Below are 25,237 nucleotides of genomic sequence, written 5' to 3' on the forward strand. Positions count from 1 at the left end.
TCTGGATTGGTGATACACAGCCGAACATCGTCAGCAGAAAGAGGACCCTAAGCTCCATTGTCCCTAGGACAAGTCCCTAGATGACAGCTAGGTCCATTGAGGATTTCACAAGCCCAGGCCTCTAAAGAGACTTCATTAAAGGGTTCCGGAACATGGTGTTAAGACCAGAACATATGACCAAAATGAGGTGTAGCACCGGGCATACCACCACCCTTTGTTTACAAACTATCATTTTTGGATGAAGATTTCTTATCGTGTATGCAAGCTTAGTTAAAGAGAACTCCATGCGCCTCCAAACTTACTTCCTGCCCTCAGTGTGACAGGTGTTTAAGAGGAAGAGATGAGAAGAGAAACGGGCTGTACATTTGATGGAAGTGTTTCTGAGAACAAACGCCTTTATTAAAGGGCTAGTTACACTCAAACGTGGACTGGAGAGAGGCCTGGGCATGTGTTCAAGTGAGTGTCAGATATAAAAGTATAAAAGTATAAAAAGCACAAATCTAAGAGCAAATAATGAGGTGTTTGAGATTTAATCCAGAAGAAATGTTAATAGACATGAAGTTAACAAGATTCAGAGCCTGTGCTCTGGGATGGGGAAGACATATATTTGTTTCTGTTGCATGTATGTTAAATGTGATTATTACCTGTTGTTATTTGCACTGTCATCGTACATTTTTCATACATATTTACATAGTATATTTTTATGTTCGCAGGAACCGCTAGAGGTGAAATTCTCTAACATTTCCCATCATGCATTTGGACTAATGAAAGTAAGTGCAGATTTAGTTAGGCTGTTTATTACAATAATTCGTGTGGGGATAGTTTATCATCAATTTCTTATTTTGAAGGGCCTGGAATCTAATCATGATTTAATGTTATGCCATATATGATAAAACCATGCTTCCATCAGTGTATTGCTGGTGGCTTGCGCTTCAGCGCTATGACATCACTTGAACATGTCAAAGCTTTTTTTTTTTTTTAACAATTACAGATCGTACCTTACTGACTTTTACCAGGTGGCTGAAACCTCCGTCTCTGAAAGCCCGTAGGCATTCTGCATCGTAACACATTTTGAGTCCAGCTGTTGGACTGGACAGTGAGTTCACTGTATACATTTTAAGGCAATGCACACTAAAATATGGCTATACAATTCCAATAAATTCACTCTGTAAGTGAGCGCGCTTTCTAGTAGGTTGGAGGTTATTGTACCCATATGACGTTAGATGCCAGCCACCAAAACAGATCTTGAACAGACGAAGCTGCTGTTGTCGGTGGATATGATCTTGGACCTGAGAATTAAGTGTTCTTGTTTCTTAGATCCATTTTTACCTTGCAATAATACAGTTCTACACTCTATCACTGAGTGACATAATGTGATGACCTCTCCTTGGCATAATTAAGTTGGATTAGCCTTCACCTATCAGCACACAGCTGTGTATTTCTGCAGCCTGTGTTGTGTGCTGTGTATGAACCCGTGGTCTGCCCTGCTGCCTGAGATGTGAGATGCAGATAGTTTTATTGCAGGTGAGATTACTTTTCTGGCCCGCCGCTACATTGACCCATGTTCACATGTAGACACTTCTTTCTATGCAGTGCAATGTTTCTGTAGGTATTTTTCAGCTCTGAAAAAGGTTTGAAGTTCATTGCAGTGCTGCCTTGGTGGAGTATACCCTGTCAGCTGTAGCTCCAGAACGTGTCTGTCGAACACCTGAATCTGTGCACTGTGGAGTTCCTTATGATGTCTTTGACTCACCCACACCAGTCCTGTGGGGACTATCCTCTTTACAGCCTAGATTTAAATTGAACTCTGCCCTGGAAGCCTTCCCGTTTGTTTCTGTTTTAAGAAACAGATGAAGGACCCCCAAGTTGTGGTTGTTGCAAAAACCACATGCAGGGTAATTGAGTTATAGGTGAGCTTGCCTGTGGTGGTTACAGTGACTGCTGGTGTCCCCTAAAGTCTCTGCCAATATGGTGGTGCTACAGCACATGCTCTGCTGTTTGTTTGCTTTAAGTGAGCTTCCAGATGCTGGCATCTGTGGTTAGTGATGCCTTGGTGGGGGAAATGGCTTTTACAACACAGGCTTAGCCCCGTGTGCCGTTTCAACGCAAGCGGAACAACACTTGCCTGATATGCATATGCCCTCCCTAACCACACGTATGCGTGGTTAAGGCGGTCAGCGGTCTAGATGTAGAGCGGATGGGCGGGGAGAGGAACAGGAAGGATCGGGAGAGGAAGGACCGCAACGCGGCTTGGTAAGTTGGCTGGGTTTTGTGGTGTAGGGGTAGTTTTTAGGACTGGGGGCAGGTTTTGGTGCTCTGGGCGGGGGGGCTGGGTTGGGGTAGTTTTTTCATCACCGCTAGACATAACAATGTTCTACAGCATTCTGCTTTTGCTCATCTGGTTGATTTTGGTTTTGATCTTTTAATTACTACAGAGTCCTTTACGTCTAAGATTAGAGCACCAATATTTAATTTATTTTCAAAATCAGCAAAAATGTTGTCCCTTCCCAATTTGTTGCTGAATGGTTAAGCATGTGTTAGTTATATGCAAATTTCTTAACAATATTGTCTATGATGTATCTGTGCAATATGGCAGGGTCTATATTTAATAGCTTTCTATAGCGCTCATCCACTGTGAAGGATATAGGCACTATATAATATATAGCAACAGTTCTTTCAAAAGAGGCATTACTATAAAAAAGCCAAATATTTGACAAACATAATAGGTGTAGAATAGCCACAGTTCAATAAGGTGTGATAGTCAAGTTAGCTATAGATCAGGAGTAAGGCTTGACAGTAAGAGCAAAGTAGGATTGTAGACTATGTGAAGAATTAGAGGTCACTGGCGCTAAATTAAGGCTCTTTGAAAAATCACCACTTCTACATATGTCCCCCTCACTCTGACCCACTTGCTGAACAATGCTCATTTTGGGATCGTGCTGTAGTGAGCGTTGAATCCTGCATATACATGAACTTGGCTAATATGGAGTTCCACAGTAAAGGTGAGCATGTAAAATTGTGTTGAGCTGCATATCTCACCAAATCACTATATAATTCTGGAAATGGTGGTTTGGCACTTTAAAAAACTATTCTTCCATAAAAAACACAATACGACGGGTATCACTTAGGCATTGTGACTCTTCACAGTCATGGAACGCTTCTCTCAAAATCTTGCATTGCTATACGCCCAATGAAATAAGCTGTGTTATGATGGCATATTACATTCTTGTGTGATTGAGAGCACATCTGGTAGTAACTAGTGATGCAGCTACTTTTTCATAGTAGTTTGCCTACATTTCGGGTTACCCCCCCTTTGCATGTTCAGAGATCCCAAAAATAAATTGAATTCCTATTCTTGCCCACATTGCACATTTCCACAGTTTCAACTTCCAAATGTGTCCACTTCTGTTCAACCTCCCTGAACAGAGCTTTTTGTGTATAAGGCTATCTTGTGAACCTGGATTGGAAATCCCATCGGGACATGAAAGACGCAAGGAAGCCTTCTGACAGTTCTCTCCAATTACATAAGTAATGTGCATCAGCGGAGGATAACTAGGCCTTGCAGAAGGAAGAACTCATTGTAGTAGTTCAGACTTGGATACAGACATCTGTTATGATGTTGGTTGGTGCTGGTGGACCTGGGCGCATTCCCCTGTCCAGACGTTTGAGACAAGCCATTGTATTTACCCTCTGAAACTGCTGGAAAATGAGCACTTACTAGTTAAAGAACTTGAAGGCCAGACACCATAAATGCACCAGCTCGGGCACCAATGGCTTCTGGCATAAAGTAGCTTCGAGAACAATAGCTCGAAAGGCAGTCATATTCTCTTGAGCTATCAACTGTTTATGTGTTTTATGCCGAGACTTGTGTACAAGATTGTCCAGCTGGTGTTCATTTGGCATCAGGAATACTTTCTCCCTTTGCTGGTTTGTAGAGTGTGCTGATAAACAACAAAATTTGGGCCAGAAGTAGACAACATTTCTGATGCTAACTTATGCAGCTGTGTTCCTGGGTGAAGGAACAAGCCATCTCAGAACTCTATTATTTGTTGAAGACACTTGTCAGAGTATCTCTTTCTTCCAGATAGACAAAAATGTAACTCTCCTGTTCAGCAAAAATCCCACCATTGAAGGTGGGATTATACAGATATAAATGTCTCCTCTGCAGCATTGAAACCTGCTGATTCTAATGATACGTCGGAGAGTAATCATCTTGAAAAGCAGCTCTGGTGAAAGGAATTTTGAAGCCTCAGAGAAAATAGCCCTTTTTTCTCCCCCCCCCCTCCCCCCACCATCTTCTCAGAGCAACCAGATTCTTTCTGAGGCCTTTCATTACAGTTTTGTGCTCATTGTGGTGGCAGCCTCCAGGGGCAATTGGCTCAATGCTGTGCAAACTCTGTTGAATGGGAGATGAACTATTAACCAACTCATACGTAAAATCTATTACAGGTTCGAAGTTTCCACCTTGTCTAGGACTGAGACTGGCATAGATAAATAATACTTTCCTCTCTCTTCCTGAGGTACAGGAACAATCGCAGTCTTTTTCAATGGGGCCTCAACCACTGGGCTTTTGTAAAAACTGGAACTCTGTTGAGTGACTTTGCCTTGACCATTGCCAGGACACACCATTTGGTCATCCAGGAAGACCAGACAAGATCAAAATGTTGTAAACAACCCACTCGGAAGAGTCTTCAGATCACAGTGGCTTAGCAGGAGATAGAGGAGAAACGACTAAGGCGTACGTCCAAAGAAGTCCTGCCTTCTCTTCCTCACCATTAAAGGCCATGTCCGAACGTGCCTCTTGGGGAAATTATTAATTTGTCTTCTGCTGGAGCGGATGTGAAACTCAAATTTTCCTCCACATGTCCAAGAACATGAGCCACATGAACACCTTGAGAACTTTATAAAAAACTGGAGTCCTACTATCCTGCTCATTAGGGCTTTTCAGTCTCTGCATTGACCTCCTAAGTAAGCCGGGCAAGCTGAAGAACTTCAGGAGGGAAACCTATGTGGAGGAGGAGACATTGTTTATCAGCCTTTGCCGTGTCCTTCTATAGGAGTGCTGCTGTTTTTTCTGTAGACACTTGCACCATGTCAGTATCTAAGGAGGAGTAAGAAGAAACATATATTTACCTCCTCTGCCTATTTGACGGTTAATGAGAATTTTTGTCACAGCTCTTTGGGCCTTTCCTTTGATGTGACTTGTGCTAATGCTTTTCTATATGCTCCAAATTTGAGGATGCCACGATGCTGTAGCCAACTGTTCTCGGTTAGTAATCTGTCTGTCTGCAACCTCCGAACAAGCACAAATATCTCCTTTGACAAGCATGTAATGTTTTTGGATTTTTTTTTGCAAACAAATGCAACATGCAAAACAATGTTTGGCAAACCTATTTAAAACATATATAAGTAAAGGAGTGACCTAGCAGCCAGCTCTACTATCCCTGGCACGCAAGTACACTCCTTCCCAGGCAGTTGTGAATGTGATCAGCCAAAATGCTGTCACTCACAGGACAAAACAGCCAGTGGATGAAGCGAGCTAACCCATTGGCCCCTGCTGTAATGTTTTGTGTTAGCAAAATGTGAATGACAGGTGGACAGATTAATGGATGAAGAGAGCTGTCTGAAATATATGTATATATTTATGATTTTGGGGAAAACATGACCTTGGCGAGACTCCTGAGGTTGACCCTAGGCCTGACCTAATAAGTCTCTGAAGTCAGATATCTCATAAAATAAACGAACAGTCCCTGTGGGGAAGGTAAAATGCGTCTCAAAACAGATGGTGCAAAACTCACTCACGTAACCACACAGCATTCACTCTGTACACTGCAAAGCTCGCTGCCACAACAGCATCCTTATTCAGGAGTAAAGCCCACTTCTATTCTCTGTGGTTATGCAAGAAGGCAGCACCAGGAGTTAGTACCAAAACAACTGCAGGGAGGACTTCGTAGATAATTTGGATGACATATATACATTGCCTGGCAACAAGGCTGTTACATTCTGATGAGTCGGCAGGGGCAACGCAATAGGAACTTTACTTTTCAGTGTAATTATGGTTGTTATACTCTGGACAGGTGTGTGAAATAACGAGGAAGAGTGAGGTGGTGGCTGTGGTTCGCGGAGGTGCAACAGAACTAAGTTGTACGTGATACATGGTTCTGGGTCCTCTCATAGCTTGGAAAAAGGGTCGTCCGGTCAATGATGTCAAAACCCTATCTGACATCCTCAGACTGGTCCTCGTTGGACCTAGTGCCACCCTATATCCTGTGACAAGGAGCTTCCAAGATGCTTAACCTTCTTAATCTCTTCTTTGACACTGGAATAGTTCACCAGGCTTGGAAACATGCAGTGGTCAAACCTCTGTTAAACAAATCGATTCTTGACCCCCTGTGCCCCAGGAGCTATAGGCCCATCTCCTTGCTCCCAATCATTGGGAAGGTGCTGGAACAACATATCAACCAAACCCTCTCTCTATATCTGGAAGATAACTATCTTCCTTGTCCTACACAGACTGGTTTCCGTCCCCAGCACACAAACCGCCATACTTACCGTAATGCAAGAGTTGAAATCTCTCCTAGATAAAGGTGTGGCTGCTGCTCTTATTCTCCTCGACCTGAGTGCAGCCTTTGACACTGTGGAACATGATACTCTGATGCTCAGGAATCAGTGAAGTTGCAATTAAGGATGGTTATTTGAACTGGCTATAATCCTTTTTGACAGAAAGGTCCTGTCAAATTTGGGAGCCACCATGTTATTCCCATGTCTTCCCTCTAAACAGTGGGGTTCCGCAGGGCTCACCATAAAGCCCCACACTCTTTAATATTTAGCTGCGTCCTCTGGCAGACACAGTAAGGGAATGTGGAGTGTTGATTATTTCCTATGCAGACGATACCCAATTTCTTCAGGAGCAGGTTCACAACAACAACTAATCTCATGCTTAGAAAAGGTGGCAAGCTGGATGGCAAATTGCTTACTCAAGCTAAACGAGACGAAGCAGAGGCGATGCTGTATAGGAAATAAAGAGACACCACAAAAAGACATTGGTTGGCAGAAGAACGTCTGGAGCCAACCTGCCCCTGCCTCTTTCATAAAGAGTTAAGGCATGTGGCTAGATAGTTCGCTATCTATGGAAGCCCAGGTAAAAAAAAAAAATGACAGCCACCTGTTTTGGCTTAATTAGAAGTGTAGGAAAATGTTAGACCTGCTACCCCCACAATTCAGAAGGTCAGTGGTCCACACTCTGATTCTTTACCGTCTGAACCACGGGAACTCTTTTTATCTGGGGGTCGCCTAAATACATTATCAAGACACTCCAGGTGGTCTGGAACGCAGCTGCAAGGATCATTTTCAAACTCCCCAAATATGTCTCGGTAAAGGATGCACTGGCCTCCTTGCACTGGTTCCCAGTAGACTAGAGGGTCAAATTTAAGGCACTCCAACTTGCACACAAGGGCCCTCGGTGATCAGGAATTTCTTGGTCCCTTACACCCATGGCCAGTCCTCCAATGCACAGCGACTAAAAGTGCAGGGAATACAAAGGGACAGATGGGGAGGCCGATCCTTCTCGTACCTTGTACCAAAGCTGTGGAACTCAATGCCCCAGGGGTTGAGAATCGAAACAAATGAGCTCAGGTTCAGAAAATTGTTAAAACCCTAGTTATACCCTCACTAATGTAACCCTCTTCTGCCCTTGCAGTTGCATGCTCGCTGGTTCTCACTAAGCGCGTGGAAGCCTTCAGGTAGCCATGCGCTTAACCTTTCGGCGGAGCAAAGCATAGACAAACAAAGATACTAGAACTCCTCTTGTTGGTGGTTGTTCGAGATGCCGGACTGGGCAAAGATAAGTGTCTTTCACCCTACAGGGGATAGCCCTTTGAAGGATGCTACAGCATATTCAATCAACTCAACCTGCACCAACTCAGAACTCTTCTTGTGCTAATTTCCTCACTACAACAAGTGTAGATGCTTCATTGCTCGTTGAAAACACTGCAGGGGGATATCTGTAAAGCTAGAACGCATCATTTCGAAATCCGTCTATAGATACTCGTGCAGTCTCACGTTGTTTTCTGGGGGGTTCTGTCATGTCTATGCTGCTCTTTTGTAATTTGGTACAAAAGCTTATTTCTGAATTTCTGCAGTGGAGCTTTGCCAAAAGATATTTTGAAAAGTAAGGTTCAATATCATTTTCCTTTTCGATTTCCGAAATGTACAGCTTAGAATTTGACGTTAAACCTGCAGCCTTGGATTTGTGCATGTTTTAGGAGCAAATAATAAGCATGCCTTCCATTTATCCTTTTGGAGGAAGGAGGGTGCTCCACATATTTTACATACAAATTAGCCCTTTGTCCATAACGCAGATAAAAGTGTTCTCTTCTTCTAGAAGTTCCTATTTTGCACGGCTGGGAATCGTCAATTTCAGTGACCCAGCTATCATTAGTGCCGCAGGGGAAGTGGCTCCAGAGGTTTAACTGGGCCCTCTGCACTCTAGGCAGGGCTCCTCCTTCTTGCCATACCAAGGGCAGTAAGTTGCCCGAGGGCACAGCTGCGTTTACACCCACTTCTTCTGCACCGGAGAACTTTGGTGTGTTAGAAGGGGGAGGAGATGCTTGTGAGGCCCCTCCTATGATATAAAATATGCTTTGGTGCAATCACAAGGGGACATTCCCCCATTTTCATGGGGGTGGGATGCACATAAATAAGTAAACACTTTACCTTTGCACCTGCACCACATTACAAGGGTAAGGGGCCATCAGGAGGCACACTGAATTTATGCTACATAGAGGTAGAGCAGTCCACATCCCCACGAGCGCCCCGCCCCCTAGAAATGGAACAGGAGTTCCAGGGACCCCCTCGGCATCCCACTGCAGACAGATGCAGCCACTCAATTCACCACCTGTAGGAAGGTTTCTGCTCTCTTCTCAAATGCAAGCTGGGTTGATCCCTGCAAAGTGACAAGCAGACTAGCAGTTTCACACTGCCACTCAGCCTTTCACTAGTGTGCTGTTCTGAGTGCTATTGGGGTTAGTGTCCCAGACTGCTCAACGCGCATCCTGTTAAAGACTGAGGCAATGCACCTTATTGGTCATACAGGCCGAGGTGGCCTATTTACCTTACTTCGTTAGGATGCATTCCACCCTCGACGCTTCTGGTGGCTTTCTTGTTTGCCGTTGGTTGAGGTGTGCACCATCATTTTAAACTGCTTTTACGTATTATTGTTTAAAGGCAAGAGTCTTAACCTTAATAAACTTGAACTGAATTGGTTAAAATAAAAATAAGGCTTGCACCAGACATGGTGGGTGTTTATGGGGAGAGATAGGCTTTTCATTGATTAGTCTGCCGTTTATCGTCTCAACGGAATCTGTATGCTTCCTGGTGCAGCGAAGTTGTGACAAGGCTGAGATGTATGTGACGCGTGGATCCAGGCACTGTCACAACTCAGCATCAATAAAGATGGGATCCTCTGTCAAACCTCCAAATATTATTAATGCTTCACTTTCATTACTCACTCAGCACAGACGAGCAATGCCATGCAGGGTTATCTATAGCTGCCTGTGTCACAGCCAGTCTGGTTCTCCAATGCAGCTTCCATGTGTACAGATACCACAGGGACATGTCTTTTACAGGATAGCTATGTGAACCCTGAGAGAAGGTGTGGATAGAGTTTACCACTCACATACAACATAACTGTATAAAGAACGTTTCCTTCTGCAATGCAGAAAACGTCCTGGAAGACAACGTGAAGAATTTAAAAAGCCCTTGGTTGTTAAGGTGAAGCATCGCGTTCACACCATGTATGACCACGAACCTATACTGCTTGCCGCGTGCTTGAGTCACAGCAGGGCTGTGCTTAATTTGCAAAAAGAAATAACAAATATTAAGTGCAGAAGCTAAAGGGTATCTTGATCTCACTCTTGCGGGTTCTTTTTCATCGCTACCTTCTCCATTTGCCACCTTTCGATTCCTACTCCTTTCTGCCATTCTGACTTTCTCTCTCTCGCTCAGAATCATAGTCTAATGATGACAAGTCCAGATCAGCAACCACCGGATCTAGTGAACCACTGTAGCAGGAGCAACTCAGCAGTTCATTCTTTTGAGTTAAATGTAACGAGTTCCATAAAGAAGGGTATCAATCGCGTATTCTGTTTTTAACACCTAGGTATATGTTAGATTTGTGATCTATGCAAAGTATGTAACTTTTGGAGAAGCATAACTTGTTTTAGTGGCAGCTAGTTTTCTTTGAAAGAGGTTGGAATAATACATGCCCCTAATTCCAGAATGAAGTGAGCAAGCCTAACATTTTCTAGTGAAGTTAGTGTGATTCTCCCTTGAAAAATGTTGAAAAAATGGATGTTAAACAGTGAATTTAAACACAGTTTTCACATAAAGTTGCTCAGAAACCATTGATGTGCCAAGCCACTGAAGGCTGATGCTCCTCAGAAATTTACTCAATTTTTTGAAAATGCACTGTGGAACCCCTCCATATATCAATAATTTCCTCCTTTGTGCCAGGACCAGCATTTTGTTTTCAGGGCTTCCGTAAGTCAGCCGTGCCCTTTTAAGTAAAGAACAACGGGTGGCCCATTTGGAAAGAAAGATCTCTAATATGTTAAGGACAGAATTTCGTCATGGATGGCACTCCTTATTGTAGTAATCAAGCCATGCTGGTATGATGTAAACCAAGTAGGTTTATTTACAGGTAGATTAACAGGTAGTAAAAATCTTCAGCAAGTAATCATAACAGGTAAATAAGTCCTCTAGGTGGTAAATCACAGCCCCACCAGGAGCAGCCTGCTAGCTGCTCAGCCCCTCTCACTAACTGACGCTCCTCATCCAGTCACCCAGGCATTCTACTCAAGGTCACTCACCAACTTTCCATGCAGCAGACACACATACAGGCTGAGCAGCTATAGTAGAGAAACATAGGGAATAAAACATCATGTAAGAATGCTACATATCTCTTCCCTTTTGAACAGAAGAATGAACGAAACCAATACATAAACTATGAACATAATAAATACAGTAAAAATACATAGTCCACAACCAAAAGATGAAGGAAAACACACCCACACCATAAAGTGAAAAGAACTATAATAAAACAGAGTCAAAAGCCCAGCCATCTTGGTCAAGCCTAGCGCTTGACCAAGATGGCCGCGTGAGCCTTGAGCTCCCGCTACCCTCGCGCCCTCCGGCAATCATCCTGTCCTAAATCCTGATTTTCATGCACGGAATCCTGCAGATGAGTCACAGCTGGGGCGATTGACGTTGTCCGGGCTAAGATCGCCCACCGGGGACCGAAGTTGTGCATGGCGGAAGATTGCGGCCTACCTCCGAAGGATTCCAGGGGCTTGCGTTTGCAGGATGCCCGGCTACTAATTGAACAACAGCGGCCTTGGGAGGTGTGAACTGACGGACGGATGCCGCTGCACTTTCACTTTCGCTTTCTCGCCCTTTGTTTGCTCTGGGTTGGGAGTGCTTCATGCAGATCCTCTGTTGTCTGGAAGACCTCCACTCGGTCCTGACTGGCTGCTGAAGTCCTAGTTGACCCTGTTTCCTCTAGCTGAGTGAGGGACGTCCTTCTGCGACTGACCGTCCTGCAGTTCGAGATGTCGACCAAATCGGAGGCAGACAGGTCGAAGTCTAAGACTACCAGGCGGGGAGGTTATACCCAGTCCAACAATATGGATCGTTATGCCCAGCAGAAGGGGTCGCCTGGTGGATCGGGACAGTCGCTGGAAGCACAGAAGGCCGATTCACCCCCAGCCTCGGAGTTATCATTGCAGGATATCAAGGGGGCGATAGATGGGATGCAATCTTCGATTGGGCGACAGTTCGAGACCCTGGCGCACAAGGTGGACATGATTTTGGTTGATGTCAACTTGATTCGCGCGGACCTGGGCAAAACCAATGAGCGGGTCAAGTCCCTGGACCTCAAGACTACTGGCCTCGCGGACGATGTCTCGGAACTCCAGGCTGAGGTTCGTAAGTTACGAACCGCGAATGACCTCTCCGCCCGCCGGCTCGAAGACTTTGAAGGTCGGGCCCGGCGCAACAATGTGCGCCTTATTGGGGTCCCGGAAACTTCAGAGGAGCTCTCCGTGGATTTACTCGTCGAGGATTTGGTGGTGAATCATCTTGCGCCTAAGGGCCTCGGCAAGTTTTTTGCGGTGGAGCGGGCTCACCGAGTGCCTGGCGGACGGCCTAAGGTGGGAGCCCCCCCGCGGCCGATTGTCGCCCGGATCTTTAATTTTCGGGATCGAGACGCTATCCTGCAAGCATCGAGGGTGACAGGCCCGGTGCCTTTTCAGAATGCCTCTGTCAGCTTTTATCCTGACTTCACCCAGATGGTGCAGAAACAGAGGCAAAGTTTCCTGGGGGTGAAGCGACGGCTTAGGGAGATGGACCTGAAGTATGCCATGCTTTTCCCCGCCAGGTTACGTGTGGTGTATGAGGATCGGACTTTCTTCTTTGAATCACCGGACATGGCAGGGGACTGGTTGGATGCGCTCCCTCGGCGACAGCCCGGCCGGGACAGCGTGGACGGAGCGGAAGGCGACCGGGATGGACAGAAGTGATAACTCCGGTGTCGGCCTGTTTTGACTCAGCCCCGGACAGTGACTCGCACCTTACTGCAGTAATGGGAGGGCGGCGGGGGGAAGATAGGAGCTCTTTCCTCCCTTGGGGTACTTTTTGTAGATTTGTTTTTTGATAGGGCGACAGGCACACTGCAAGTTGGGGGGGCTTTGTAAGCTGACGCAGGGGTGCAGGGAGGGGGGGGATTCGGGATGTTGGGGTTGTTGTTGGGGGTTGTTTTTTTCTTGCAAGGCGTAGCAATGGTTGTCAGTATTGTCCGATCGTGGTTCTCCGGGGGGGGGGTGGAGGTCTCTTTGTGTTCGGGGATAGGGGATAGGGGCTTAAACATAATTAGCTGGAATGTTAATGGCTTAGGGGATCGTATTAAACGGGGGATAGTCCTGCAATTCTTGAAACGGACCTCGCCTGATGTGGTCCTCCTGCAGGAGACCCACCTTATAGGGAATATGTGTTATGCACTTAACAGAAAGGGTTATAAATTCATTGCTCACTCGGGGTTCTCCTCGGGCTCCAGGGGTGCGGGCATACTTGTTAGAGCTTCCCTACCATTCGAGGTTGACTCCACCATTGCTGATGACAGGGGGCGCTTTGTGGCTGTGGCGGGGAGGTGGGAGGGCAGAACGTTGGTATTGGTTTCTGTTTATGTCCCTCCTGCCCTGCAGGCCTCCACGTTTGCTGATCTGGGCAAGGCCTTGTTGGAACTCCCCGAAGGGATGCTAGTGGTGGGAGGAGACTTCAATGCGGTTGGTTCTGGAATGCTCGATAGGTACCCGCCCAGAGACACCGGGGGTGCTCAGAAGTGGCTTCCCGATTTTATAGATACTTTTGGTCTGGTAGACTGTTGGAGGCTACGGCACCCCACTCAGAGACAGTATACCTTTCATTCCGGGGCCCACGGGAGTCTCTCTCGGATTGATTACTTGCTCACTCTGGCTGCGCACGCCTCTTTGGTATCTGAGGCTAGGCACATGGCATATCTGATCATTCACCGGTGTGGGCCCGTCTGGATATTGGCCGGGTGGTGGGTGGCAGGGTGGCTCCCATTAACCCCTGGTACTTTCGTGACCCCAAGCTGCGCAGTGCGTTGCTGAAGACAGTTGACCACTATTTTCAAGATAATCAGGGTTCAGTTGAATCTGCGGTGTCCTTGTGGGAAGCTTTTAAGACTGTATTGAGAGGGGAGGCCCTCTCCTTAGTAGTGGCCGCCAAGCGGCGGAGAGACGCCGAGGTGACACAAGTAGAGGAGGAGATAGCGGCTTTAGAAGTGGCCTTGGAAGAGGATGTTGCAACGGCCACACTGCATAATTTGAGCTTGAAGCAATTGGAATATAGGGATCTGGTGACGAACGCTGCCAAGACCCTCAATAGGGAGCAGCAGGGTCGATTGTACGATGTTGGTGATAAGGCCGGGAAATTGCTGGCGTGGTTAGATAAAAAAGAGCGTGTTAATCGAGTGGTGCCGGAGTTGTCGACGGATGGGGGAGAGGTTGTCACTGACCCCGACGGTATAGTTCAGTGTTTCTCGGACTATTTTCGTAAGGTATACACCTCGGTCTCGGATAGGCCGACTGAGGACTCGTGTGACCTTCTGCGTGATATCGCTCTGCCCTGCCTTTCTGCCATTGATAGGGATGACCTCGATGGAGATATAACTGTAGACGAAGTGGCGTGTGCTATCCGTGCGCTGCGCTCCGGTAAGGCTTCGGGCCCAAATGGTTTGCCGATTGAGCTGTATAAGCTTCGTCCGGATAAGTTGGCTCCTCACCTGCGCGCCATGTTCGTGGAGGCGCGGGTGAATGGGTTTCTTCCGCTCGATCAACGGCTGGCGACGATTGTGGTAATACATAAAGACGGTAAGCCCCGGGACAAGTGTGGCTCCTATCGGCCGATATCACTTCTCAACGCTGAGCCGAACATCCTTGCTAAGATCCTTGCTAACCGCCTGGTCCGGGTGCTTGACGACTTGATCCACCCGGATCAGTCGGGCTTTATCCCGCACCGTAACACCGCACTGAATCTTAGACGCCTCCATGGAGTGATTGCTAGGACGGGCACGATGCGAGAGCCGGCTATTGTGGCGTCCCTCGATGCCACGATGGCCTTCGATACGGTGGAGTGGGCATACCTGTGGGCTGTGCTAGCCAAGTTCGGCTTTGGGCCTGGATTTGTAGGCTGGGTGAGGTTGCTCTATGAGGGGCCTCTTGCTAGCGTTGTGGTGAACGGGCGGGCGTCGGCACCGTTCGAGCTCGGGAGAGGCACCCGGCAGGGCTGTCCCCTGTCGCCGTTGTTGTTCGCCCTTGCTCTTGAGCCACTGGCGGCGTGGATACGATGGCACCCGGATATACGTGGGATTCGTTGGTCGTCTGACCACGAAGACCATATTTCACTTTACGCCGACGATATTCTGCTATACCTCACCTCGCCTAAGAAATCTCTGATAGTGGTTTGTGACGTCTTGACTTCTTTCGGTAGGAACTCTGGTCTTGTCATTAATTGGGGGAAGTCATACTTGTATGTCCTGTGTGGGGATGTCCCGCCTGTCCCGCGCAACTGCTCGATCCAGATAGCCCAGCAGGGCTTTTTGTATTTGGGGATCTATATTTCCACCGACCCCATTTTACGATACGAGAAGAACTTGCTCCCTCCCTTGGCACGTCTGCGGCGGGACGTGGCGGGCTGGCGGCGGTTGCCGCTTTCCCTCCTTGGCCGTGCCGCTCTGTTCAAAATGATGTCTCTTCCCCGTTTCCTCTATGCCCTGCAGAATACCCTTGACTTGGTCCCGGCCAGTTACTTCCATGAGGTCGAAAGCCACCAGCGTGCGCTATTGTGGGAAGGGCGTCCGCGTATAGCGATTGCTAAGTTAACGCTTCCGTGGTACGACGGTGGTATCGCGCTTCCAGACATTCGACGTTATTACTGGGCCACCCAGTTGAGCGCGATTAACCATGGTGTATATGGTCCGGCGCTGAGCACCGGCTTCGCCATGGACCGATGGTTGCTACGTGGGGGTAATTACCCCAGAGCGTTGTACTCGAAGTCGTCGGACTTAACCCTTACGGGGCCCACCAGGGTGGCCGTGCATGTATGGAAGGTGGCGACGGATTCACTGGGCTGGAAGGGTAAACTTACCCTTGCCACCCCTCTGTTTGACTCCGATATTCTGGGAAAGCTTTGGCATACAAAAGGGTTTGAGAAGTGGGACTTGATCGGTATATCCAGGGTTGGAGACCTTTTGGTTAAGGGTAGGATAAAGACATTCGAGGAGCTGCAGAAGGAATACGAGCTAGGGCGCACGGAGTTTTTCCGCTACGCTCAAGTGTGCCACGCCTTGCGGTCAGTCCTTGTAGAAGGGGAGAAGGTGCCTGAGTCCTCTCCGTTAGAGGACCGGATCCTGGATGGCCATATGCCAGAGAGTACGATCTCGCTCATTTATAAGAAACTTATTAATGTTCGGGCGGATCTTCTTCTAGGGTTGCGCGATCAATGGACCAGGGATGGCCTTGAACTAATGACGAGGATTGGCAGTATGCAGTTTCTTCTCCCAAAGAGGTCGCTATCCCCGCGCGCCTGCGGTTGGTGCAGCTTAAAATACTCCACAGGGTCTACGTGACGGGGCCCAGGCTGGTCCATATGGGTTTCTCTGAGGAGGGCTAATGTAAGAGAGGCTGTGGTATGGTGGGCACCTTCCTACATATTATTTGGGAATGCGGTGCGATTATGGAGTTTTGGAGGCGAATCCACGAGGTGATGGGGGAGGTGACGGGCATCGTCATACAGCCTGAGGCGCGGTGTTGTCTCCTGAATGTTTGAGGTCCTACTGACCACGACGCGGCACAGACTCAGTGGGTGACCCTAGGGAACATGGTAGCCAAGCGCGACATCGCTCGTCTGTGGGGCTCTAATAGGCCTCCTACATTGACAGCGTGGATGGAAAACATGGATTGGAGCATGTTTAGGAAGAAGACAGTGTATTGTGCTCGAGGGCGCCCTCGGAAATGGCACTCTGTATGGGGGCGATGGAACCAGTACAGAGGGGGCATATGCCTGCCCCCAGATCCGGACCCGCCTGAGGAGCAGCTCTCCCCTTAGCTTCTTTCCGGCTTTGAACTCCTTGCTGGTATGTGTTTGTCTTCTTGAGTCTCTGACTTCCCCTCCTTTCCCTTATTATAGACCTGTGTCTGTTGGACGAAATGGGGCTCGCTCCCCCTGATGGAAACCCCTTTTGGTGCTTACAGTACTTATCGCCTTGCTTGTGTTTAGGTTTGGGTTTGTGTTTATTTAAAACAGAACCGTTGACTCTCCTGTCAGTGAAATGTAGACGCTCGCATGTGTTGTGTTTCTAAAGCTGCCGTACCTCCGGGTTGTCGGCTGAATAGCTGTGTCAATGATTTACAAGAATAAAGGTTTCTGGAAAAAAAAAAAAAAAAAAAAGCCCAGACCCAGGGATGACGGGACCGCACCACGAGAGGGAAAGGAACCAAAGACAAGAAGGAAAGATGGATACTCAATACAATATACCCATCCCCCTCCTCAAATACGGAAGATAAATATAAGAAGTGAGTTCTCCAAGAAGGAGACTAGTCACTTGGACAAAAGGGACTAAAAACCCAATGTTCTGCCCCTAACATCAACAAGGTCTAAACCTTGCATACTACACTTATCCCAAAAATGATCTTCAATATGCCAGCACCAGCATTTTGTCACAGGTGCCTCATATGTTGCGTATGTGAACACCAGCACTGCGCCCTTGCTGTGCCATATGCATGTATTAACTATGGAATGCCAGGGGCTGCATTTTGCAACAGGTGCTTCATATGCCAAGAATGTCCTCTAGTATGCCAGTGCCACCATTTTACCATCAGTGATCCATCACAACTACACTCACTCACACTGTCTTCACTCATGTACACTCATTTATTTTCTCTCACTCACTTTTACTCTTACTTACAATCTCAGATATTCTCACTCTGACTCTCACTCATTCTCACTCCCTCTGCCCCTCACTTTTACTCACAGAGGTGCTCACTCATACATGCATGCTCACACATACACATGCTCACTGGCATGCAAACAACATGCAAATGAAAGCATTTTGTTTTTACTCCCCTCAGCTGCTTAAACTTGTACCATTCCAGCTCTTGGTGCCCCTTTTGACCCTCGAGGCAGACACTCGATTAAAGCAGGAAACTCAAATTGCATGCTCCAGGTTTCAGTCACCTGGTTTCTCACCAGACCCTTTTTTTTTTTTTTAACTCTGTGACACATTTACAAAGGGTGGGATGGCAGGGTGATTGGCACATATCCCGAACATAAGAAGGCGTAAGCCTAAAGCAGAGACAGTCAAATGCATGTCAAATGGGGAAGAACTGAGGCATGGCAGGCCCCCGAGGCCAGGGCTGGGATTCTACCAGTCCTGGACATTCTGGGCCTGATTCACAAAGAGCCTGTAGTGTTGTTATTAGTGCATCACCACATGTGTTTTTGTATATACTTGAATATGTCTCGTGCATGGAGTGGTCACTGACCATGGTTCGAATGGCATCTTGTCAGCAATCAAAGTAAAGAAAGGAGAGTCTAAATTTTCAATACCTGAGCGGCTGACCAGGGTCAGCAAGGGGGCTGCTTTTGTAGGAGGTAAAGGATGGTGGAACAAGAGGCAACTGTTAAGAATGTGTCTCCTGAGCAAGCTGATATCATGTGACATAGAAAGAAGTGTGTTGAAGACTATCTTGGTTGGGGGCATTGGTTACAGATGGGGGGAACATCAGCGTCCGCTCTGATCCAGGAGGGCGTCACATTAGTTCAAGTAGTTCAAGCAGGGGCCGTGTCATTAGGGCACCAGAAAGTTTTGAGGACTTTGTTAGATATTAAGAAAATATATACATATTTGTTTCTGTTAATTGCTAAGTATTTGCACCTATGTTTAGTTTTTTTAGAGAATGTGTAGCCATGTCTTTTGGTGTGGCGTTTCCTTTTCATTTTAATAAGGGGGAAGGTGTTGTAGAGTTGTTATTAGTTCATCGCGCACTTCACGCCTGAGCACCGCATGTGTTTGTATATACTTGAATATGTCCCGCGCATGAAGTGGTCACTGACCAGGGTTTGAATGGCATCTTGTCAGTTGCCGTCCGATCACCAGGCCAGGAGGTCGCTCCATGTAGTGGGTGGTACCATTACAATAAATTCTTCAACATATGAAACCAGGCTGCCTTGCTTATTTCAGAGCCTCCGCACTCATGGCGGAGGCCCGGCACTCATGGCGGAGGCCCGGCACTCGTGAGGGAGACGCTGCACTCGGGGCGGAATCTCCACCATGAGAATTCACATTGCGGAGATTCCGCCTCAAGAGCGGAGACTACCCCTCGAATGTGGGGTCTCTGCCACAAGCGCAAAGGACCTTTGTGAATTCGGCCCTCTGTCTGTTGGCTGGTGCAGTCGACTTCATGTTCCAGGCATCAGAAAGCTGCCGCTGCCTGCCTCAGACTGTCGGACCACTGCCCCTGGTGAGGGTCAGCCTTTTTATTATACTAATTGTATAATAATAAAAAATGAAGGCGGGCAAATCGCTGTTGCCTATGAATGGTGGTTTAACTCGTTTCGGCCACTTTGCCTTCCTAAAGATAAAGACCTTAATGTATAGTGTGCTCTTAAATTGCAGCTACTGCAGAACCACTTGTTTGCGCGGGGGTAGCAATTACAATTGTTGCGATAAACGTTACACTCTTTGAATTTTTCCCATTTAAATTTTGGCGGGTCCATCTATCGAAATTTAATGGGTGAAAAAACCACTGTAAATATCAGCACCTGCACATTACTCCAGTATTGGAGCCTTTCATAGATTCACATGCCTGAATCATTCCCCGTCGTCGAGACGGGAGTCTCCGGTACATAAAAAAGCATTGCTTAGTATCATAGCAAACAGAAAAAAAGGCCTAGGCCAATTTTCCTTTGCAACCCATAACATTCGTTATGTAAAAAAGGACTAAACTTGTCCCTGAGACAATCAGAGCCTCTCACCCTCTAGAACACTCCTGAGAGAACCTTCTGCCCTTAGATTTTCTACCGCACGTTGTGCTAGGGAGTCTCCTTTGAGCTCTGCTCAAATTCTACAGTTGGTTTTAGATTGAGGAGATTTTTTCTACTGAAATTTCTACATCATCTTGGAGAATGGCTGATAAAGAAAAGAAAGGCTTGTTTAGGGCCTGTGCCACCTGCTCAAAGAAGAGATTAAATACTGATGATCCTCATAAAGACTGTATATACTGCCTTTACCCACACCACCAGGCGAAGGAGTGTACGGTATGTCGCACCTTTTCTAATAAGACTTTAAGGGATCGTGAAGGCAGACTGCTAATTTGGCTCCAAAAACTTAAAACCAGGAAGGACGTCGTGTCTAGTGACAGTGATGAGGCGTCAACTGTTTCAAGGAGATCTCAGAAGAGAGGCAGATCTCCTCAGGCTCATACCTCAGGGGAGAAACCTGAGAAGGCTCTTAAAAAGACCACTTCTGGGTCTTCAGAGCGCAGTCCCTCAAAATCTCCTAAAACTAAAGAAAAGGAGAGCAAGGGTCATGCTTCAGGGGTGAAACAGCCAAAGAAAACAAGTTCTGAGCCTTCAAAATCACCCCTTAAAATTAAACATGCGCTTAAAAAGCCAGCGTCTACTTCACCTGAGGAGAAATTAGAAAAATCTACATCGTCGACGGGATCGTCGACGAAGAAGGTAGCGTCGTCGACGAAGAAGAGTGAAATAAAAGTCATTATTAAACCTATACTCTCGTCGACGATGGCATAGTCGACGGCAGTGTCGACGACGAGAGCGTCGACGGCGACGACAATGACGACGACCACAACTACATCGTCGACGGCGGCAACGACGACGATGTCTACAGCGTCGACGACGGCATCGACGACGACGGTGTCGTCGGCGGTTACTATGGCAATCTCGTCGACGGGCTTGTCGCCGAGGGAAAAAACCCCAGAAAAGCGGGATTTTGCCAGGGAAAGAAGGATTACCCCGGACATTACGTCTCATAGTAAGGTAACGCCTCTGGTTCCATCCCATTTATTGGAGGAGGAAGATTCGCAGGAAGATGATAATGAGGGTCCGTTTGGCTATGCAAGTAGCCCCTCTCAGTTGCATGTTAAATGTCAGGAGGATGACTTGGAGGATGAGTATGGGGGTTATCAGGACCGCCCCCGACAACATGATCAGGAAGAGATGGTGAGTGTTCCAGCTTCTCTTCTGACGGATTTACAGTTCATGTTGGATGATTACAAGAAGAGGCATACTTTGCCTCAGTCTACCCAAAGGATGCCAGTGGCTCCGGCGCACTCTGTTCCATGTACACCAGTGCGAAGAAAGGAGATACCGGTTCCGCGGCCACTAACACCTTTGCCACAGCCGGTTCTGGACACTTCTGAGGATGAAGAGCAGGAGGAAGGGGAGAGAACAGATCCTAGTAAGGAATGGGATGAGTATTTGATTCCGTCCCCTTCATCTCTGTCACCAAGACCTGTGGATTCCCCTCCGGAGGACATTGGAGGGTTCCATAATCTGATGGAAAGAGCCGCGCAGAGATTTGCGCTCAATATGTCATCAGATAAAGCAGAATGCTTTTTATATGATTTCAAAGAACCGTTTCGCAAGACGGTTAGATCTCTTCCAATTGTGAGTCATCTACGCCGGCAATGGTTACTCCAGTGCTTGCTAGGCTGGACAAAAAATACAAAGCGCCTTCCGATGCTCCGGCTTGTTTATTAGGTCACCCCAAACCGGACTCGGTTATAACTCAAGCGGCGCAGCAAAAATCGAGGAATCCGTCTGCTCCAATTTCGACGCCACCGGACAGAGAGGGTAGGCGCTTGGATAATGCAGGTAAAAGGTTTTCGTCCATGTCTGCTCTTCTGGTCAAGGCAGCAAATGCACTAGCCATCCTGGGCAGGTATGATAGGCAGATGTGGTGCGACCTATCACCATACATTGATAGCATACCTGAAGCGGACAGACAAGAGGCCAGAAAAATCCTCCAGGAAGGTGAAAGGACTTCGGCTGAAGTCATAGATTGTGCAATGGACATTGCGACCACGGCCTTCAGATCTCTGGGAGGAGCGGCTGTTTTACGCAGACAAGGATGGTTGAGAGCAACATCTTTTAGGCCTGAAGTCCAGAATAAGATCTTGGATCTTCCGTTCAATGGGGAAGATCTGTTCGGAAAGCATGTGGATGAGGCCTTACAGAGTATCAAGAAGGATACGGAAACAGCGAAATCTCTGGGAACATCGCAGTATAGAAAAGTTCCTTTTCGTGGCTCACGAGGTAGGGGCCAGCCCTCTTATAGAGGAGGTTATCAACAAGGCCGCTATTCTTCCTACTCCACATCATCTCAACCATATCGTCAACAACAATATTCACAGAGAGGAGGTTTCACAAAATCTACTCCTAGAGGTCGAGGAGGTCGCCAAAGACACCACCCGAAGACAATGACATTCTGGTGACACTTACTCCTCATATGTCATATATTCTCCTGGGTGGAAGAATTTCCTATCCTCATCAAAATTGGCAGCAGATAACGACGGACCAATGGGTCCTCCACATAATACAATTCGGTCATACTCTAGAGTTTCTGGAAATCCCCCCTTGTTCACCTCCAAGATTTCAAGAGGTCAAGTATTTACATCAGATGCGTCAAGAAATTCGGACAATGCTCCGAAAGGGAGCAATAGAACCGGTACCGAATTCCCAGAAAGGAAGGGGATTTTATTCCCGTTTTTTTCTGATCAAGAAAAACATTCTTCAATGGCGCCCCATTTTGGATCTCAGATCCCTAAATACTTACCTCAAGGATCAGACCTTCAGAATGATCTCCCTCCAGGATATTCTGCTGCTGTTAAACCCAGGGGATTATATGACCAAACTGGACTTACGGGATGCGTATTTCCATATCCCAATCCATCCTTCACACAGGCAGTACCTTCGGTTCGTGGTGGCCGAAGATCATTACCAATTCAAGGTGCTTCCTTTTGGTCTGAAATCGGCCCCGAGGATTTTTACAAAATGCCTGGCTCCAGTGGCATTAAGGAGACAGAAACACCAAGTGTTTCCTTACCTCGACGACTGGCTAGTCAAGGCTCCATCGAAAGCGTCAGCCCAGTTGTCAACAGAGGCTTGCATAGAACTATTTGCCAGTTTAGGCCTCACTCTAAACGAGGAGAAGTCGACTCTGCAACCGTCAAGAAATATAACTTTCTTGGGAGCGATTCTGGATACGTAAGTAAACAGAGCGTTCCCCTCCGAGGAGAGACAGCGGGGAATAATATCTCTATCCCAGGCGTTTATAAAAAGAAAGTCTCTTTCAGTACGCAGGTACAAGTCTTTGCTGGGAACGATATCATCTTGCATTCCCCTCGTACCTTGCTGCAGGCTACGGATGCGTCCGTTACAAGAGCAGTTGGATCTTCAGTGGCATCAAGCGACAGGATCCTTCGAGGATACAATCAAAGTGACGCCGATCATGATCCACGCGGCGACATGGTGGACCCGAAAACGAAACATCTTGCAGGGTCTTTCTTTCCTGACTCAGCCAGCTCCATTGGTCATTACGACAGATGCGTCCTTGGAAGGATGGGGAGCATTCCTTCAGGATCTGCAGGTCAGCGGTCGTTGGAAAGCGGACGAACAACAATTGCATATCAACCTTTTGGAGCTCAGAGCCGTCCGCTTAGCATTGTTGGCGTTCCTGCCAAGGATTCAAGGTGCAGCCGTGTTGGTAAGAACAGACAACACAACAGCAATGCACTACTTGAACAAACAGGGAGGAACAAGATCACTCTCCCTGTCTCTGGAAGCCCAGTGGATATGGGAATGGGCTCTACGACACCAAGTATCCATTACAGCGGAACATCTTCCAGGGGACCAGAACACCAAAGCGGATACTCTAAGCAGACTAAAGTCTGTCTGTCACGATTGAGAAATCGACAACGGGATTTTGAACATCATCTTCCAGAAATGGGGAACTCCAATAGTAGATCTTTTTGCGACAAGGGAGAACAGAAAATGCCGGTTCTTCGCAAGCTGGCTTCCCCAACGGGGATCTTGGGGGAATGCGTTTTTGATGGCATGGTCAGGCATCTTTGCCTACACCTTTCCTCCAATTCCCCTCCTGCTGCGGGTTCTTATGAAGATCAAGAAAGAACCATGCAGGTTAATCCTGATAGCTCCGTGGTGGCCCAGACAGCATTGCTTTGCGGAGCTTCTTCTACTGTCAGAGGAGCGCCCGATTTGCCTACAGCCGATACCGTCTCTGCTGACAATGTTCCAGGGGGAAGTTCTGCATCCGGATCCGAAATCTCTGCAGTTAGCAGCCTGGCTCCTGAATACCGTGAATTTCAACATCTGAATATCCCTACGGAGTGCAGAGAGATTCTATCTAGAGCCAGAGCGGATAGTACAAACAAGACATATCGGATGAAGTGGAAAAGGTTCTGTTTATGGTTGAAAAGGTCTAACATTCATCCGCTGCTTTCAGAAGCTCACGAGATTATTCCATACCTCTTGCTTTTGGCTAAGTCAGGTTTGGCTCATGCATCTATAAAAGTACACCTAGCTGCAATTTCACGATTTAGAAGAACGGCCTCTGGTCCATCTCTGTGGTCTGCTAGAGTCATCAAGCAATTTATGAAAGGTCTGTTCCGAGTTTTCCCTCCAATAAAACCGCCACCACCTCTCTGGCAATTGAACGTCGTTCTTTCCCAGTTGATGAAACAGCCCTTTGAGCCAATTCACAGGGCGGAACTGAAATTTCTTTCCTGGAAAGTTGCGCTTCTCATTGCGCTCACTTCAGCCAGGAGAGTGGGAGAAATTCAGGCTCTCACGATCCAAGAACCTTTCTTGCAGTTCAAGGAGGACAGGATAATACTCCGGACTAATCCAAGATTCATCCCTAAGGTTCCAACTGACTTTCATTTGAACGAACCTTTAATTCTCAAAAGATCTTTTCCACAACCATCAACAGCGGCGGAAAGAGCTCTCCACTCGCTGGATGTCCAGCGTTGTTTGAAATTCTATTTGCAGAAAACTAAGCCTTTCCGCAAGTCTTCACAGCTTTTTGTGGCCTACAGCGCACCCAGAAAGGGTTTCCCTTTGTCAAAGAGAGGAATTGCCAGATGGATATCAAGTGCCATAGGGTATTGTCATCAGGCAGCTGGCCGACCTTTGAATGCACGAGTCCGTGCACATTCTACAAGAGCAGTCTCCACCTCTACTGCTCTATTTGCAGGAGTACCGATCCAGGATATCTGCAGGGCGGCGACCTGGACGAGTATGCACACCTTCACCAGGCATTACTGCTTGGATGCAGCCACAGAGAGAGATGTGGCGGTGGGAGAAGCGGTGCTGAGGAACCTTATCCAGTAACGGTGAGCGTTCTTTACCATCCCTCCTTCCTTGGTTATGTACGTTGGCACATTTTATTGTTCATTGTATTACCATTTGCAAAGAATTTTTGATATGTGGAATTTGGTTTACAGATACCAGTTTTATCACACTGTATATGTTTCCTGGATTCACTTTCTAGGTAACAAAAAATGTGCATTTATTTACTGCTCGCTATTCTGATTCAGGCAAGTGAATCTATGAAAGGCTC

General features: G+C 47.2%; 1 protein-coding gene across 4 annotated transcripts in view; it reads left to right on the forward strand.

Moving 5' to 3' along the window:
* The window catches only part of CDKL1 (cyclin dependent kinase like 1), a 412,368-nt gene that overhangs the window by 369,598 nt on the left and 17,533 nt on the right, over positions 1-25,237 (forward strand). For all 4 annotated transcript variants that reach the window (XM_085626994.1, XM_085626995.1, XM_085626996.1 and 1 more), the window contains one exon: positions 714-770. In XM_085626994.1, the coding sequence (XP_085483120.1) occupies positions 714-770 (57 nt within the window). The remainder of the gene's footprint in view (positions 1-713; positions 771-25,237) is intronic.

This window comes from Triturus cristatus, chromosome 9, assembly GCF_964204655.1.
Source record: "Triturus cristatus chromosome 9, aTriCri1.1, whole genome shotgun sequence".
Lineage (NCBI taxonomy): Eukaryota > Metazoa > Chordata > Amphibia > Caudata > Salamandridae > Triturus > Triturus cristatus.